Consider the following 17,500-nt stretch of genomic DNA (forward strand, 5'->3'; position numbering starts at 1 on the left):
GTTCATTTAAATAATGTCCTAGTAGCTTCAAAATTAATCTTTTGTTTTCTACCACATTTGTTTACGGAAACCTCTTGGCTCTTGCACACAAGGACCGGCCGTCACCACAGAGAAGTGCCAGACTTCCTTTGTCTTCCCGTAGCTTAGATGGTTCGAATCCCAGCTGTGCCTCTGGCGATGCCCGTTTGTGTCGCAAGGCTGTGAACCCTTGGAATGGCATTGATTTTCTGAGAACTGGCCACAAACTGTGAAACTGAGGTTTCCTTTGCAGTTGCTTCCATTTGAAAACCATCCCTGAGCTGTTGTTGAAGGATAGTGTCCCAATCTAATATGTCTTGACGACAAGGCGCCGTGGCTTAGCTGGTCAAAGCGCTTGTCTTGTAAACAGAAGATCCTGGGATCGAATCCCAGCGGTGCCTTTACTCCGCTGGCTTTGCACTTTGTGATCGTTCTTGGACCGAGGGCCTCAGAACTTTAAAGCGGGTTTCAATTGTGCAGAGTGCCTGTCTTTTCTCAGTCTACAGCATTACAGGGTGTGCAAATGATGAAAATCCATCAATTGGCCTTGATAAAAACGTGGTCTGTGGCGCAATGGATAGCGCATTGGACTTCTAGGTTGCAAAATGAGGCCATTCAAAGGTTGTGGGTTCGAGTCCCACCAGAGTCGTGACTTTCGCTGTTTTGTCAACCCCATACTGCACAGCGTTGCCCTCAGGTAACATAAAGCTTTTGAGGGCTCTTGTTCTCAACATGTTCATTTAAATAATGTCCTAGTAGCTTCAAAATAAATATTTTGTTTTCTACCACATTTGTTTACGGAAACCTCTTGGCTCTTGCACACAAGGACCGGCCGTCACCACAGAGAAGTGGCAGACTTCCTTTGTCTTCCCGTAGCTTAGATGGTCTTTGCAGCTCTTGTGAATGGAGCTCCATAAACGTGTGATGGGGGTTCTGGGAGTCCTGCTGAACACAGCTGTCCAACAAACACAGAGGCTAGCTGGCCACCCCCACGCAGTTTTCAGCAAACTCTTTTATGCTATCCAAAGCCTGGTCCACAATTTGCATCTTTTCTCTATGTTTTAATCGTCTGTGTCACCCTTCTGGCGGAAAAGGGCGGAGGTAGGCGCCGTGGCTTAGTTGGTTAAAGTGCCTGTCTAGTAAACAGGAGATCCTGGGTTCAAATCCCAGCGGTGCCTCTGACGATGCCCGTTTGTGTCGCAAGGCTGTGAACCCATTCCCTTGGAATGGCATTGATTTTCTGAGAACTGGCCACAAACTGTGAAACTGAGGTTTCCTTTGCAGTTGCTTCCATTTGAAAACCATCCCTGAGCTGTTGTTGAAGGATAGTGTCCCAATCTAATATGTCTTGACGACAAGGCGCCGTGGCTTAGCTGGTCAAAGCGCCTGTCTTGTAAACAGGAGATCCTGGGTTCGAATCCCAGCGGTGCCTCTACTCCGTTGGCTTTGCACTTGTGATCGTTCTTGGACCGAGGACCTCAGAACTTTAAAGCAGGTTTCAATTGTGCAGAGGGCCTGTCTTTTCTGAGTGTACAGCATTACAGGGTGTGCAAATGATGAAAATCCATCACTTGGCCTTGCCATGCAAAAACGTGGGCCCTGTGGCGCAATGGATAGCGCATTGGACTTCTAGGTTGCAAATTGAGGCCATTCAAAGGTTGTACAGCATTACAGAGTGTGCAAATGATGAAAATCCATCACATGGCCTTGATAAAAACGTGGGCTCTGTGGCGCAATGGATAGCGCATTGGACTTCTAGGTTGCAAAATGAGGCCATTCAAAGGTTGTGGGTTCGAGTCCCACCAGAGTCGTGACTTTCGCTGTTTTGTCAACCCCATACTGCACAGCGTTGCCCTCAGGTAACATAAAGCTTTTGAGGGCTCTTGTTCTCAACATGTTCATTTAAATAATGTCCTAGTAGCTTCAAAATTAATCTTTTGTTTTCTACCACATTTGTTTACGGAAACCTCTTGGCTCTTGCACACAAGGACCGGCCGTCACCACAGAGAAGTGGCAGACTTCCTTTGTCTTCCCGTAGCTTAGATGGTCTTTGCAGCTCTTGTGAATGGAGCTCCATAAACGTGTGATGGGGGTTCTGGGAGTCCTGCTGAACACAGCTGTCCAACAAACACAGAGGCTAGCTGGCCACCCCCACGCAGTTTTCAGCAAACTCTTTTATGCTATCCAAAGCCTGGTCCACAATTTGCATCTTTTCTCTATGTTTTGATCGTCTGTCTCACCCTTCTGGCGGAAAAGAGCGAAGTAGGCGCCGTGGCTTAGTTGGTTAAAGTGCCTGTCTAGTAAACAGGAGATCCTGGGTTCAAATCCCAGCGGTGCCTCTGACGATGCCCGTTTGTGTCGCAAGGCTGTGAACCCAATCCCTTGGAATGGCATTGATTTTCTGAGAACTGGCCACAAACTGTGAAACTGAGGTTTCCTTTGCAGTTGCTTCCATTTGAAAACCATCCCTGAGCTGTTGTTGAAGGCTTTGTTGTTGAAGTGCTGGCTTTGCACTTTGTGATCGTTCTTGGACCGAGGGCCTCAGAACTTTAAAGCGGGTTTCAATTGTGCAGAGTGCGTTTCTTTTCTGAGTCTACAGCATTACAGGGTGTGCAAATGATGAAAATCCATCACTTGGCCTTGATAAAAACATGGGCTCTGTGGCACAATGGATAGCCGACTACGTTGACAGCATGGGCCTGCTTTAGTTTGTAACCTTCTGGAGGCCTAACTTAAACTTAATAAAAGGAAAAAAAGTCACTGTTACAGGATTACCCTTGAAAAGAGTTATGTTGGTAAGAAACAGTTTTGTCTGCAAGCTAAAGATGACAAGGCCCATTTGTAGTCAGGGACACGTCGGGTAGACCGATAGCTCGCCGTGATCGTATAGTGCCGTGGCGCTATATGCCCACGGCGACAGGCGCCGTGGCTTAGTTGGTTAAAGCTCCTGTCTAGTAAACAGGAGATCGTGGGTCATAATCCCAGCAGTGCCTCTGACGATGCCCGTTTGTGTCGTAAGGCTGTGAACCCTTAGCCTGGGTTTACCCATACTGCCTTACCGCAGCGCGATTCAATTCACGCTGAAAGGCAGTCTGGATACCATGGCCAGATTTTTCGCCTCATTTAGGGAACCAATCACAGAACGGGGAGGGAGCAGCTAGACGATGACTACATCTATGCGACACACGGAAACAGTTTGTTTATATCGATTTAACATGGCTGAAGACGCGAAGCTACTCTTTGATGCAGCCTTAGAACAATGTCTAAGTAGTTTAGAATGCAAGTTCATTTTGAAAAAAGAACAGCTTTCGGCGTTAATCCATTTCTTAAACAAGAATGATGTTTTTGCCCTGCTACCAACAGGCTTTGGAAAAAGTCTGATATATCAACTAGCCCCGTTAGTGGCTAAGGCAATGGGGCTTCGCGAGACCCCAGTCGTCATAGTTGTTTCGCCATTAATCGCCTTAATGGATGACCAGGTACAGGAGGCTGTTAAGCTTGGAATTTCTGCCACTCAGCTGAGTCCTGATAAAGAAAATGCGATTAAAAATGGTCGATACCAACTTCTGTTCGGCAGTCCCGAGTCCTGGATGAGCGCAAAGTGGCAAGACATGTTAGCCACGGAGTTCTATAGAACCAACCTGATAGGCATCGTTGTAGATGAAGTCCATTTAACATATAAATGGTAAGTGGTATTTATTAATATCCTATTGTCATTATGTCTGTAGACTGCTATCTACTGTGTTTGTCACAGTGCCACTAAGTTGTGTTGCTTTTCAATATCAATATACAGCTACCGCTTTAGTAGCATAACTTTCATCTGTGCACACGTACACGATTAAAGTTGTTGACACTTTAGTCATTAAATTTAATTTTTAAACTTGTGAAGTACAACCGTAAACAATTTCCAATGCAAATAATAACTTCAACATCTATGCTAAACTGTACTTAATACTTATGATTTTATTTTGTCTAACAGGGGGAAGGCTGCGAAAGGACAGAAGGCCTTTAGGGAAAGCTTTGCAAGGTTGGGGGAACTTCGAGCAATCGTACCTCCAGGTAGGTTAACAATAACACTTTAGAGATTACTGTTAGCTTTACCTGGATCAACACTACATATGGCATTTCTGTTACTCGGGCACTGAAATTTGTTGACACGTCCAACCCATTACCCTTTCGATGATAAGCCATCTTTCAAATTATGGTTTTGCTACTGTAATATCACACTACTCTCACAACATTTATTTACCAGTGTTAAGTAACTTATTGTCTGAACATGAGTATTAGCCTCTATGTAAACAATGAAATTATAACATTACACAAATTACACATTGCAAAATTATCATGTAATGCCTTGTTTTTTCTTTGACATTGTTACTTTCAAAACACTGTTACAATTTAATGTTTAAGTGTAAAAAAACTATACAGTGGGATGAATAAAATGGGAATGACTTCAAGGTTTCTCATTTGTTCTTTTAAATTTTATTTTTTAGGTACTCCAGTATTGGCATTGACCGCTTCTGCAGATTTGCACTCAAGAGACATTGTCAGGAGACAGCTACACTTCCAAAATGCAATCAACATCACTGTTAGCCCCAATCGACCCAACATTAGACTTGGGGTAAGAAGACTTACAACAGATTCTCTGGACTGTTTAGACTGGCTGGTAAAAGACTTAAAAGAAAAAGGACTGGAGATGTTACCGATCATCATATACTGCCGGACAATAAACACTGTTACACGAGTTTTCTGCCACCTCAAGGCTGAACTTGGGGATAGCGCCTGGGTCGGTGAAGAGAAAATAGGTAAAAACCTATTGATTGGGATGTTCCACAGCCAGACTCTACCTGTAAACAAGAGCAGGGTACTTTCTTCATTTAATGGAGAAGGCAGCTGCAGAGTGACTGTGGCAACTACAGCACTTGGAGTTGGCCTAAATTTCCCAAAGGTCTCCCATGTGGTCATGTATGGGTTACCAGAGGACCCAGAGGCCACTCTCCAGCAGGTTGGAAGAGCAGGCAGAGATGGCTCTCCAACTCATGCTGTTCTCTATGCAAACAATCAGCTTGCCAAGACTGACAAGGCAGTAAAGGATGTCCTTCAAAAAAGCTTAAATGGCTGTTTTAGGAAGGCCCTATACTCTCATTTTGAGAAAGACACGTCTAGTGTTGAGCCTGGACATTCTTGGTGCACCTATTGCCATTCAATATGCAAGTGTAGCTCTGACAGTTGCTCTGTAGAAACACCAAATTACGAGATGCCAAAACAGATTCCATCACCTGACAATTGAGAGCTTTTAGAGAAATATAGAGAAAGTCTAATTTCGCCAGATGAACACCTGTACACACATGCATCATTCTGCACCGGTTTCAGCAATGTACTAATTGAATCAGTAGTTGAAAATGTATGTGAAATATTTGACATCACCTATGTCATGCAAAATCTACCTGTATTAGACATAAACCATGGCCTGGAAATCCTAAAAATTGTGCACAAAGTTTTTGAAGACTTTGATTTATGCAAGTACCAAGAGACTACAGAAGAACCATATTTGCAGCCTGATATTGACTTCAAGGGGTACTTTGATTTAGAGGATGAGGATGATGAAAACTCATTAAGCAGCATTGAGTCAGGCTTATCTGTGCTTCCAATATCAGACTAATTACTGAGCCACTGTAAATAACTACACAGTTGTATATATGTTTGATTCTGAATAAATATTTCTATTTACACTTCAGTAATGTGTCCAATGTGTTTAAATTCATGAATAAGCAAATTTACAACAAGGTTTGTAAACATACAGCTTTAATAATATCAATGAGCATGAGGAAATATCAAAATGTTTAAAAACAAAAAAATGTGTTTACATAAACACACAGCACAATTAACACAATGTGGTCATGTTCTCAAGGTTTACAAAGGGACACTGCGCCATTCCTTTAGTTTGCTCATCATCCATTTCCACAGTGCTTTATGATCCAGCTTTGCCAATAGGTTTTTTTCGGAAGCCAGGGAAGGCAGCATACACTCGACCTGGTTGTTGTTTAAAAAGCTCTGCCTCTTGCAGAGTGTCCACCAAGGTGAGGATGTCTTTGGTCATGTCCACATGGTGAGCACCAGTTTGCCCAGATATGCCCAGCTCAATATCAGTGCCTGCCATCATTTCTTTCATGACTCCTATAGACCTGCTTATTCTTGCTGCTGAAGTCTCATTCAGGTTAGGCCCCAGGCCGCTCAGGAAAGATTTCAGGAATCCATTTAAGTGCTCCAGATGTAAATCTAGTGGAATGTTTCTTCCCTTGCCTCCCCTTGTGCTCCAGAATCTGTTCCACTTTAGGCTGTGAGCAACTTGTGGAGACAACGTGGCATTAATTTGTACAGTAAGCAGGAAAGTACTGTATGCGTAGCTAGTGTGTCCGTAAGCTTTGTAGAACAACATGGCTACTGTGTAGAGACGCATCAGTATTTCACCATCTCCTTCCTTTACTGCATCTAAAATTTCCAAAAGAATAAAGCTGAAGCCCAGTCTGGCAACGGTGTGTTCATACTTGTGGTCACAGTGAGTGGGGATGATTGGTATCGAGTCTGTTGGCACAACCAGGTTGTGTGTCTTTATTTCGTGGCTTTGTCTTCTTTTGCAATAAGTGAACATTCTTGAACAACCCTCCATACGACAATGGAACTTATTCTTTTGAATTGGTGTGGCAGATGTTTTACTTGCAGCCTCTGCAGCATCAGTGATGTCAGGAAGAACATATTTGTCCACGATTGAGGCAGTTAAGTTGTTGAACCATGTCCTCCTTGCTTCTGGAGAGGCCTCTTTGATGTGTTCTGGTATAAGGGACTCAGGACAATCTGTAAAAGGACAAACAAAACAGGGACCAATTAATAGAGGTAGTATTCCAACCCCACACATGCAGATATTTGCCAGCTTCAATATTGAATCAGCCATCTTGAAGGTATCAAGACCAATGTGCGAGTTAAAAGTTTGTTATACACACCAGGTCAATTTTTACAATATATAATCATCAGTTTCATTTATTGTAACAACAAAATGTGTTGATGTTAAAGGTGCATTGCGCAACAATTCATGTTAAAAATACACGTTTTCTAACCCATACATGCATAAACAATTGCCTGATGGGCTGAATGAGCCATTCTCTGATCACTGCAATTGCCTCTATAATCCTGTACAGTAAAATAAATAAGAGGGATTCGGGTTCGAATTTGAGACTGGGCGTGACGTCACGCGCATTCACGCTCACCAGGCTATGTCTCGCAGGTTTGTGTATTCGCCGGCGCCGCCATTCTCCGCATCAGCGAAGACAACTCGTGCGTCAAAGGTAGAAGATGGATTCAAAGAGACCGGCTTGTAGTCCGTTCCAAACCCCAACACAAACTCCACGTAAAGTAAAGAAAATAAATTTTTTGTCTAGTGCCACCAAAAGGTCCAAATTGGAGTCAGACAGGCGTCGGAGTAAGACGAGAGTCAACCTCGGGAAGGCATTCAACAAATGGAGAGATCTCCGGTCTGCTCTTGGTCTCAAACGGGATCCTCACTTGGCTTTTTTCTTGATACAACGGTAAGATATAGCCCAGTCTCTAATGTTTGATACGGCCAATCTATGTATGACAACAAATGACGATGCGTAAAATGTGTAATGCTTTAGCGTAAGCTAGATACATGTCGAATCAGAATTGGTTTTACTACCATTGTTAGTGAACAGTTTCATAAACTAGGAATTGTGTTCGGAAGAATGAAACATAAAACATATCCAATAAAAGATGCTAACTATGTTTTTGTGTATGGCCTACCGGTAACGTTAGCCTTGTGTCCATTGCTAACATGCTAAGGTGTTCATTGACCAACAAGGAAGAACTTGTATTGTATATTGTATTTTTCCTTAAAAATAGTAATTTACTCAAATGTCTTTCCTTCCATATATGTGAAATGACTTGCAGATTTATAACTTTATTACCACTGAAGACATTTTGGCTGTACACCAAAGATCTGTGCGGCAGATGCTCCTTTAGTTATGAAGTGCTCGTGCATGCGTGCGTGTGGTCCATGAGCGTGCACAACTGCGGTTGCAGTTTCGCTTGTCGCCAGAGGGGGCGTAGTTCTGCAAAAACTCAGAGACTTGCGTTTTGCACCTTTAATTGATGGTTTACCTGTTACATGATTAAAACCAAGATGCTCAATCGCCGCAGCTAGGAATAGAGCAGTCGTGTCCTTTATCACAAAGTCCATGTAAGCATTGAACGCAGCATGGGGTCCACTCTTGGCATTGCTGCACCTGGGATGAGAAAATATTTCAATGTAGTGTTGGCCTTACACATTATTGTCTTGTGTCAAAAAACAATCAGTCACTCTGGAGCTGCTTCACATAACTTGTAAGTTATAAGACACATTCAATAACTCACAATCACTTATGCCGCACACAACAGTTAGTCTCTCTGTAGCCGCTTCACATCCCATGCAAGTGCAGTGCCTCATTCACTCACTGACATAATAAATTATTATTGCTGTTCACAACAGTTATTCTCTCTGAAGTCTTTTCAGATCGCTATGAAGCGCAGTAACACAAACTCACATTCACTCACTCTATTATGTTATAGTTTGTTATAATGTTAGATAATAAAAAAACAAACATTCATACAGTTCATAGATGAAATCATACCACCATAACAATTGCATTAACCACCTCCCCGGGAATAGCACAGCTTAGGTCATGATGTCAGGACTGTTTTTCCCATCCCACAGTAAAGAACATTATCCAGACATGTTAGCCGTGGATTTAGAGTCATCATGAACTGTGGGAAACATTATAGACCGTTAACTAATCAAAGACAATATACAGTTCAATGGCTTTGCAGTCAAAGTACTCGAGGTGCTGAACAGCATTCATAACCTCTGTCACAAAGAAAATGTTTAAATTTATATGCTAGTTATTATTTTAACAAATAATAACTCTATTGTCATACCTCAACTTGGTCATGTTTGCAAAGAGTGTTCCATGGTCCTTGGCAGACTCCTTAAAGAAAATCTTATGGTGGATCTACAATTTCAAAATAAAAACACATTCAAACATATACACAAGTTTAATAATTTTAAAATATATATATTTTTTTTATGAATATTGAAAATAAACAAATAATTCCAATTTTTGTTCTTTTTCACATGGTAACTCACTTCAAAGAGAACTCGAATAGCATGCCAGTCCTCGAATTTAAAATGCATCCCCTCCATTCTTTCCTCCTCAGTGTCTGCATCTGAAAATCCCCATTGTACATTGCGGCAGTTAGCCTCTGTGAGACGGTCCCCTCCAATTAGTAGGTGTTGTGCCCCATCAGGATCCTTGGGCATATACCTAAGCAAAAAGAGACACAATAACATACTTGAATGCAAATAAAAATTTTACAGAGTAACTGAATTGGTATATGATTGTCATAGACTTGGTCACAAGAGATTGTTACATATATCATGATCAATACACACTGTTGTTGTATATGTCTCATAACTTCCACCAAGTCATTTCTTTTAATCTCGTCCTTGAAATAGAGATCTAAGGGGTACTCCAGAACGAGAAAAAGTAAAAATAAAAAGGTATTTAAATTCCAAACATTTTTATAACATATAGCCACATTAGAATGTCATTGTAACATCTTACATCGGTTGAGCGTGTAGACATTTCACTGGAATATTCGTGAGGAATGTGATGCACCACAATGTCTCCAAAGCTTTCAAACACGGTCATGTGTTTGTTCAGCATTCTGGTCCCAAGAACAATTAATTCGCGCCGCATTAAAGCCTGGGTGTTCCTCTGTGGAAGTGATAAGGCAAGATTGTATCGTTGAATTCAAATCTTTTTTCTATGTTTTGATCGTCGGTGTGACCCTTCTGGCGGAAAAGAGCGGAGGTAGGCGCCGCGGCTTAGTTGGTTAAAGTGCCTGTCTAGTAAACAGGAGATCCTGGGTTCGAATCCCAGCGGTGCCTCTGGCGATGCCCGTTTGTGTCGCAAGGCTGTGAACCCATTCCCTTGGAATGGCTTTGATTTTCTGAGAACTGGCCAAAAACTGTGAAACTGAGGTTTCCTTTGCAGTTGCTTCCATTTGAAAACCATCCCTGAGCTGTTGTTGAAGGATAGTGTCCCAATCTAATATGTCTTGATGACAAGGCGCCGTGGCTTAGCTGGTCAAAGCGCCTGTCTTGTAAACAGGAGATCCTGGGCTCGAATCCCAGCGGTGCCTCTGCCGATGCCCGTTTGTGTCGCAAGGCTGTGAACCCTTGGAATGGCATTGATTTTCTGAGAACTGGCCACAAACTGTGAAACTGAGGTTTCCTTTGCAGTTGCTTCCATTTGAAAACCATCCCTGAGCTGTTGTTGAAGGATAGTGTCCCAATCTAATTTGTCTTGACGAAAAGGCGCCGTGGCTTAGCTGGTCAAAGCGCCTATCTTGTAAACAGGAGATCCTGGGCTCCTGCGGTGTCCCAGCGGTGCCTCTATTCCGCTGGCTTTGCACTTTGTGATCGTTTTTGGACCGAGGGCCTCAGAACTTTAAAGCGGGTATCAATTGTGCAGAATGCCTGTCTTTTCTGAGTGTACAGCATTACAGGGTGTGCAAATGATGAAAATCCATCACTTGACCTTGATAAAAACGTGGGCTCTGTGGCGCAATGGATAGCCGACTACGTTGACAGCATGCGCCTGCTTTAGTTTGTAACCTTCTGGAGGCCTAGCTTAAACTTTATAAAAGGAAAAAAAGTCACTGTTACAGGATTACCCTTGAAAAGAGTTATGTTGGTAAGAAACAGTTTTGTCTGCAAGCTAAAGATGACAAGGCCCATTTGTAGTCAAAGACACGTCGGGTAGACCGGTAGCTCGCCGTGATTGTATAGTGGTTAGTACTCTGCGTTGTGGCCGCAGCAACCCCGGTTCGAATCCGGGTCACGGCAAGGTTTTCTGGGTGCCATTGAAATTGAGCTCCATGTCACCACCTCTCCTCACCCCGTCCTTCAAACTACTTATTTTGTGCACGGCGCGTGTCCTTGATGTGCTCTGGATGTTCGAGTGAATTGAAACTGGGACCTTCTTTGAAAGCATGAGCTCTCAGCTTCGAACCCTTAGAGAAAAGACTGAAAACGAAACGCTCCTATTTATTTTGGAAGAATCTTGCTTCAGAGAGAATATGGTGCGTGTATATTTTCTAATCGCTAGGTGTCAGTACACTCGCTGGCTGTTACCTAGAGTGCCGCGGGCTTGCTATTTGCTACAAACAACTGCGCCTTTGACACAAGTTTACAATAATGATTAGAGCGCGGCCAGTCAACAGCTTTGAAGCTTGTGAAGAGGCTTTCCAGACAAGTAGCAGTGAGTTTTTGTTCTTTTTCCTAGCATTATTTTCCTTTCATGACTATTATCATCAGTCTAATAGGCTCCATTCCCACTAATTTGCAAATATATTTTGACATAGCAGACGTTTTGACGGCCGTTCTGAATCTTCGAAGAAGGAAACGCAATGCATTGGAGGACACTCTTTTTTTCTGCGCCAATACGATTAATTTTGCTGTGCGTTCACATGCACCACGCACGCTTCTCGAGCAAGAGTCCGGATAGCTCAGCCGGTAGAGCATCAGACTTTTCATCTGAGGGTCCAGGGTTCAAGCCCCTGTTCGGGTGAACGAGCCTCTTTTTGTGGAGCGGTACGTTTTGTTGCTGAGTTCTAGCTGATCTACACTGGCCTTGGGCAGCGACGCTGGAAGGTACCAAGCCAAACGACATGCCCCTTTCAGCCAGCTTGTAGTCGTGGACGAGTGGTTAAGGCGATGGACTAGAAATCCATTGGGGTTTCCCCGCGCAGGTTCGAATCCTGCCGACTACGTTGACAGCATGCGCCTGCTTTAGTTTGTAACCTTCTGGAGGCCTAGCTTAAACTTTATAAAAGGAAAAAAAGTCACTGTTACTGAGGAAACTGAGGTTTCCTTTGCAGTTGCTTCCATTTGAAAGCCATCCCTGAGCTGTTGTTGAAGGATAGTGTCCCAATCTAATATGTCTTGACGACAAGGCGCCGTGGCTTAGCTGGTCAAAGCGCCTGTCTTGTAAACAGGAGATCCTGGGCTTGAATCCCAGCGGTGCCTCTACTCCGTTGGCTTTGCACTTTGTGATTGTTCTTGGACCGAGGGCCTCAAAACTTTAAAGCAGGTTTCAATTGTGCAGAGGGCCTGTCTTTTCTGAGTGTACAGCATTACAGGGTGTGCAAATGATGAAAATCCATCACTTGGCCTTGCCATGCAAAAACGTGGGCCCTGTGGCGCAATGGATAGCGCATTGGACTTCTAGGTTGCAAATTGAGGCCATTCAAAGGTTGTACAGCATTACAGGGTGCAGAGGGCCTGTCTTTTCTGAGTGTACAGCATTACAGGGTGTGCAAATGATGAAAATCCATCACTTGGCCTTGCCATGCAAAAAAGTGGACCCTGTGGCGCAATGTATAGCGCATTGGACTTCTAGGTTGCAAAATGAGGCCATTCAAAGGTTGTGGGTTCGAGTCCCACCAGAGTCGTGACTTTGGCTGTTTTGTCAACCCCATACTGCACAGCGTTGCCCTCAGGTAACATAAAGCTTTTGAGGGCTCTTGTTCTCAGCATGTTCATTTAAATAATGTCCTAGTAGTCAAAAGGCTTCAAAATTACTCTTTTGTTTTCTACCACATTTGTTTACGGAAACCTCTTGGCTCTTGCACACAAGGACCGGCCGTCACCACAGAGAAGTGGCAGACTTCCTTTGTCTTCCCGTAGCTTAGATGGTCTTTGCAGCTCTTGTGAATGGAGCTCCATAAACGTGTGATGGGGGTTCTGGGAGTCCTGCTGAACACAGCTGTCCAACAAACACAGAGGCTAGCTCTGCCCTACAAAGCAAAAAGGCAGTAACTACGCAGAGTGCAGAACTGAGAAAAATGACTTTAAAGTTATCCTGTTATCCAGCCTAAGTAGTTGTAGGTAGATTATTGGACATGTGGCTGTTTTGTTACTTTATATTAGCTTATTCTTTGTACATATCAATCCTCATATTTAATTTGATATTTTACCCCTATTTTGCAGTTACTGTATTCTTGCTTTGTATTACTTAACAAAAAACGTGGCACAATACCAAGGAAAAAGGCAGTAACTACAGATTAAATGAAAAAGAGAGAAAATTAGTGGCATGAATGTAAATCCACATCTGTCTGTGTCTGTCTGTCTGTCTGTGTACTGCAACAAATTGTTATTATTATTATTATTATTATTATATGGACCTACAGGACAGCATCTTCACTCTGATCAATATATGTATTGATGTCTGTATATCATAATATTTCATTGTACAGGAAATAACTTAAATTAGGTCCATGACAAAATAATGGATGAATTAGGCTAACACAATAAATTAATAATTTTGCACCCTTAATGAAAATGAAGAAAGAAAAGCCAACACACAAAAAGCAGCCTGGCTTCATAAGTTACATTAGGCCTATAATAGGATAACACATAGAAGCTTGCTTTCATGCAGAGGGACAACATTTTCATAGGTTAATATAATTAAGGGGAATCCAAATTAAATATATAATTTTATATTCTGAAGAAGAAACCGTGCAATAAATAAATGCTTAGGAACAGGAACCAATGTGTTTGAGCCTTAGCGCTAAGGGGGGTGTAAATACCTGCCGGCTCGCTCTGTCTGCAGAAGTTTGTTTTTGTTGAAAGCATGGATGCTTACAACAGTAAAGAGAAAGATGTCAGTTTTGCTCACAACTTGCTAACTTATCTAAACAGCGGACATAGTCTTCAAACAGCGGCCGCGAAGAGAGTGTGTTTTAAGTTGAACAGACACCTGTCACGTTAAAGAATAACTGTTACACCGATAGCTGTGTTTATGGACACATATATTCTCCTGCTGGACAACAACGCAGTGAATGATTAGCCTATGAAAAAAGAAGACGCCGTTCATGTAGGCTAATAAGAGCGAAGAAGATCACGCTGACTGCTTGGATGTTATGGGATAGCCTGATGCCTTAAGAAGTTTTACCTCCGCCCAAAGGTTATCTTTTGGTGCTGTGTATGTTTGTCTGTTCGTTAGTAAGATAACTCGAAAAGTACTGTACGAATTTGGATGACATTTTCGGACAACATGGGTATTAGGACAAGGAACAGATTACTACATTTTGGTGGTGATCCGGAACACGGGACATTTGGAATTGCCTCAGTGACCTATAAGGCTACCTTGACAGAGGTTAGTGCTCTCCGAGTGCTTTTCTAGTTATTGAATATTTTTTCACCGCTGGTTGGATTATAACTTTGTGACATGAACAACAAAATGATGACATGGCATCGGCGATGATGTGAAGTTACAGAGAATAAAGTTACAGCTCGAAGCAGGGAGGATCAGGGGCAGGTTAGCAAAGCTATTTAAAACATCGCCTGTCAATTAGCATAATGCTATCTGAATGGACCTCTGAGAGGAAGTCCCGCCCTGGCGGCTGACAGGAGTTTATATTGTGATAGCCTAGCTTCTAAATGTTTAATCTGTCACTCTTACTTACCATTCTCCGGGTATTTTCTTTTCAACGCCAGTTCGACCATCTTCTTTCCCCGGCTTTGTGCCATCTCAAACAAAATTTGTGTGAAGTTAGAAGGGTAAAAATGTTAAAACCGTCCCGTGAGGATGCCGCGAAATCAGCTGTGTGTTCACCATGGCAACAGTAACTACACTGCGCAGCAACACGGTTATTTTTTGTTAGGTAAAACATAACAAGAATACAGTAATGGATGTTACTGTATTCTTGCTTTGTTTCATTAGGGCTTTTTGCAGTTACTGTAGAAACGACTACCATTTTTCTCCAAAACAACACACATTTGAGATAAGATGTTTTGTCACATAACAAAGGATGCCTTGAATGTCATGAAAATGATAATAACTCATTTTTGACCAAAAATGCAGTTACTGCCTTTTTGCTTTGTAGGGCAGAGCTGGCCACCCCCACGCAGTTTTCAGCAAACTCTTTTATGCTATCCAAAGCCTGGTCCACAATTTGCATCTTTTCTCTATGTTTTGATCGTCTGGCTGACCCTTCTGGCGGCAAAGATCAGAGGTAGGCGCCGTGGCTTAGTTGGTTAAAGCGCCTGTCTAGTAAACAGGAGATCCTGGGTTCGAATCCCAGCGGTGCCTCTGACGATGCCCGTTTGTTTCGCAAGGCTGTGAACCCTTGGAATGGCGTTGATTTTCTGAGAACTGGCCACAAACTGTAAAACTGAGTGAATTGAAACTGGGACCTTCTTTGAAAGCATGAGCTCTTAGCTTCGAACCCTTAGAGAAAAGACTGAAAACGAAACGCTCCTATTTATTTCGGAAGAATCTTGCTTCAGAGAGAATATGGTGCGTGTATATTTTCTAATCGCTAGGTGTCAGTACACTCGCTGGCTGTTACCTAGAGTGCCGCGGGCTTGCTATTTGCTACAAACAACTGCGCCTTTGACACAAGTTTACAATAATGATAAGAGCGCGGCCAGTCAACAGCATTGAAGCGTGTGAAGAGGCTTTCCAGACAAGTAGCAGTGAGTTTTTGTTCTTTTTCCTAGCATTATTTTCCTTTCATGACTATTATCATCAGTCTAATAGGCTCCATTCCCACTAATTTGCAAATATATTTTGACATAGCAGACGTTTTGACGGCCGTTCTGAATCTTCGAAGAAGGAAACGCAATGCATTGGAGGACGCTCTTTTTTTCTGCGCCAATACGATTCATTTTACTGTGCGTTCCCACGCACCACGCACGCTTCTCGAGCAAGAGCCCGGATAGCTCAGTCGGTAGTCAACTCCCACCTGAGTTGTGACTTTTGCTGTTTTGTCAACTCCATACTGCACAGCGTTGCCCTCATGTAACATAAAGCTTTTGAGGGCTCTTGTTCTCAACATGTTCATTTAAATAATGTCCTAGTAGTCAAAAGGCTTCAAAATTACTCTATTGTTTCCTACCACAATAGCTTACGGAAACCTCTTGGCTCTTGCACACAAGGACCGGCCGTCACCACAGAGAAGTGCCAGACTTCCTTTGTCTTCCCGTAGCTTAGATGGTCTTTGCAGCTCTTGTGAATGGAGCTCCATAAACGTGTGATGGGGGTTCTGGGAGTCCTGCTGAACACAGCTGTCCAACAAACACAGAGGCTAGCTGGCCACCCCCACGCAGTTTTCAGCAAACTCTTTTATGCTATCCAAAGCCTGGTCCACAATTTGCATCTTTTCTCTATGTTTTGATCGTCTGTCTCACCCTTCCGGTGGAAAAGAGCAGAGGTAGGCGCCGTGGCTTAGTTGGTTAAAGTGCCTGTCTAGTAAACAGGAGATCCTGGGTTCGAATCCCAGCGGTGCCTCTGACGATGCCCCTTTGTGTCGCAAGGCTGTGAACCCATTCCCTTGGAATGGCATTGATTTTCTGAGAACTGGCCACAAACTGTGAAACTGAGGTTTCCTTTGCAGTTGCTTCCATTTGAAAACCATCCCTGAGCTGTTGTTGAAGGATAGTGTCCCAATCTAATATGTCTTGACGACAAGGCGCCGTGGCTTAGCTGTTCAAAGCGCCTTTCTTGTAAACAGGAGATCCTGGGCTCGAATCCCAGCGGTGCCTCTACTCCGCTGGCTTTGCACTTTGTGATCGTTCTTGGACCGAGGGCCTCAGAACTTTAAAGCGGGTTTCAATTGTGCAGAGTGCCTGTCTTTTCTGAGTCTACAGCATTACAGGGTGTGCAAATGATGAAAATCCATCACTTGGCCTTGATAAAAACGTGGGCTCTGTGGCGCAATGGATAGCCGACTACGTTGACAGCATGCGCCTGCTTTAGTTTGTAACCTTCTGGAGGCCTAGCTTAAACTTTATAAAAGGAAAAAAAGTCACTGTTACTGAGGAAACTGAGGTTTCCTTTGCAGTTGCTTCCATTTGAAAACCATCCCTGAGCTGTTGTTGAAGGATAGTTTCCCAATCTAATATGTCTTGACGACAAGGCGCCGTGGCTTAGCTGGTCAAAGCGCCTGTCTTGTAAACAGGAGATCCTGGGTTCGAATCCCAGCGGTGCCTCTACTCCGTTTGCTTTGCACTTTGTGATTGTTCTTGGACCGAGGGCCTCAGAACTTTAAAGCAGGTTTCAACTGTGCAGAGGGCCTGTCTTTTCTGAGTGTACAGCATTACAGGGTGTGCCAGACTTCCTTAGTCTTACCGTTGCTTAGATGGTCTTTGCGGCTCTTGTGAATGGAGCTCCATAGACATGTGATGGGGGTTCTGGGAGTCCTGCTGAACACAGCTGTCCAACAAACACAGAGGCTAGCTGTCCACCCCCACGCAGTTTTGAGCAAACTTTTTTATGCTATCCAAAGCCTGGTCCACATTTTGCATCTTTTCTCTATGTTTTGATCGTCTGTGTCAACCTTCTGGCGGAAAAGAGCGGAGGTAGGC

General features: G+C 43.3%; 2 protein-coding genes, 1 long non-coding RNA gene and 16 other non-coding genes across 19 annotated transcripts in view; 18 read left to right on the forward strand and 1 right to left on the reverse strand.

Moving 5' to 3' along the window:
• Nucleotides 1-17,500, forward strand: part of coq8b (coenzyme Q8B) — a 148,927-nt gene that overhangs the window by 47,368 nt on the left and 84,059 nt on the right. The window lies entirely within an intron of this gene.
• Nucleotides 346-419, forward strand: trnat-ugu (transfer RNA threonine (anticodon UGU)). The gene has a single exon. It is a non-coding gene; the product is annotated as a tRNA-Thr (tRNA).
• trnar-ucu (transfer RNA arginine (anticodon UCU)) lies at nt 579-667 on the forward strand. Its single transcript is given in 2 exon segments — nt 579-614; nt 632-667. It is a non-coding gene; the product is annotated as a tRNA-Arg (tRNA).
• trnat-agu (transfer RNA threonine (anticodon AGU)) lies at nt 1,123-1,196 on the forward strand. The gene has a single exon. It is a non-coding gene; the product is annotated as a tRNA-Thr (tRNA).
• On the forward strand, nt 1,377-1,450 carry trnat-ugu (transfer RNA threonine (anticodon UGU)). Its single transcript has one exon. It is a non-coding gene; the product is annotated as a tRNA-Thr (tRNA).
• On the forward strand, nt 1,740-1,829 carry trnar-ucu (transfer RNA arginine (anticodon UCU)). Its single transcript is given in 2 exon segments — nt 1,740-1,776; nt 1,794-1,829. It is a non-coding gene; the product is annotated as a tRNA-Arg (tRNA).
• On the forward strand, nt 2,284-2,357 carry trnat-agu (transfer RNA threonine (anticodon AGU)). The gene has a single exon. It is a non-coding gene; the product is annotated as a tRNA-Thr (tRNA).
• LOC143715719 (putative ATP-dependent DNA helicase Q1) lies at nt 3,349-5,308 on the forward strand. Its single transcript, XM_077207466.1, has 3 exons — nt 3,349-3,703; nt 3,998-4,077; nt 4,512-5,308. The coding sequence occupies exons 1-3, from the start codon at nt 3,432-3,434 to the stop codon at nt 5,306-5,308; spliced, it is 1,149 nt and encodes a 382-aa protein (XP_077063581.1). The 5' UTR covers nt 3,349-3,431.
• LOC143716372 (uncharacterized) lies at nt 6,772-9,134 on the reverse strand. The gene is made up of 4 exons (XR_013195981.1): nt 9,004-9,134; nt 8,700-8,832; nt 8,191-8,315; nt 6,772-6,873 (listed from the first exon to the last, which is right to left on the reverse strand). It is a non-coding gene; the product is annotated as an uncharacterized LOC143716372 (long non-coding RNA).
• trnat-agu (transfer RNA threonine (anticodon AGU)) lies at nt 9,942-10,015 on the forward strand. The gene has a single exon. It is a non-coding gene; the product is annotated as a tRNA-Thr (tRNA).
• Nucleotides 10,196-10,269, forward strand: trnat-ugu (transfer RNA threonine (anticodon UGU)). The gene has a single exon. It is a non-coding gene; the product is annotated as a tRNA-Thr (tRNA).
• trnah-gug (transfer RNA histidin (anticodon GUG)) lies at nt 10,904-10,975 on the forward strand. The gene has a single exon. It is a non-coding gene; the product is annotated as a tRNA-His (tRNA).
• Nucleotides 11,820-11,901, forward strand: trnas-aga (transfer RNA serine (anticodon AGA)). Its single transcript has one exon. It is a non-coding gene; the product is annotated as a tRNA-Ser (tRNA).
• Nucleotides 12,084-12,157, forward strand: trnat-ugu (transfer RNA threonine (anticodon UGU)). Its single transcript has one exon. It is a non-coding gene; the product is annotated as a tRNA-Thr (tRNA).
• On the forward strand, nt 12,322-12,582 carry trnar-ucu (transfer RNA arginine (anticodon UCU)). Its single transcript has 2 exons — nt 12,322-12,358; nt 12,547-12,582. It is a non-coding gene; the product is annotated as a tRNA-Arg (tRNA).
• On the forward strand, nt 15,151-15,224 carry trnat-agu (transfer RNA threonine (anticodon AGU)). Its single transcript has one exon. It is a non-coding gene; the product is annotated as a tRNA-Thr (tRNA).
• On the forward strand, nt 16,351-16,424 carry trnat-agu (transfer RNA threonine (anticodon AGU)). The gene has a single exon. It is a non-coding gene; the product is annotated as a tRNA-Thr (tRNA).
• Nucleotides 17,052-17,125, forward strand: trnat-ugu (transfer RNA threonine (anticodon UGU)). Its single transcript has one exon. It is a non-coding gene; the product is annotated as a tRNA-Thr (tRNA).
• Nucleotides 17,498-17,500, forward strand: part of trnat-agu (transfer RNA threonine (anticodon AGU)) — a 74-nt gene continuing 71 nt past the window's right edge. The window contains exon 1 of the tRNA in view: nt 17,498-17,500. This exon is cut by the window's right edge and continues 71 nt beyond it. This is a non-coding gene — a tRNA (tRNA-Thr).

The sequence above is a fragment of the Siphateles boraxobius genome, unplaced genomic scaffold (genome assembly GCF_051911475.1).
Source record: "Siphateles boraxobius isolate OS27281-9 unplaced genomic scaffold, OSU_SipBor_1 6, whole genome shotgun sequence".
Classification (NCBI taxonomy): domain Eukaryota; kingdom Metazoa; phylum Chordata; class Actinopteri; order Cypriniformes; family Leuciscidae; genus Siphateles; species Siphateles boraxobius.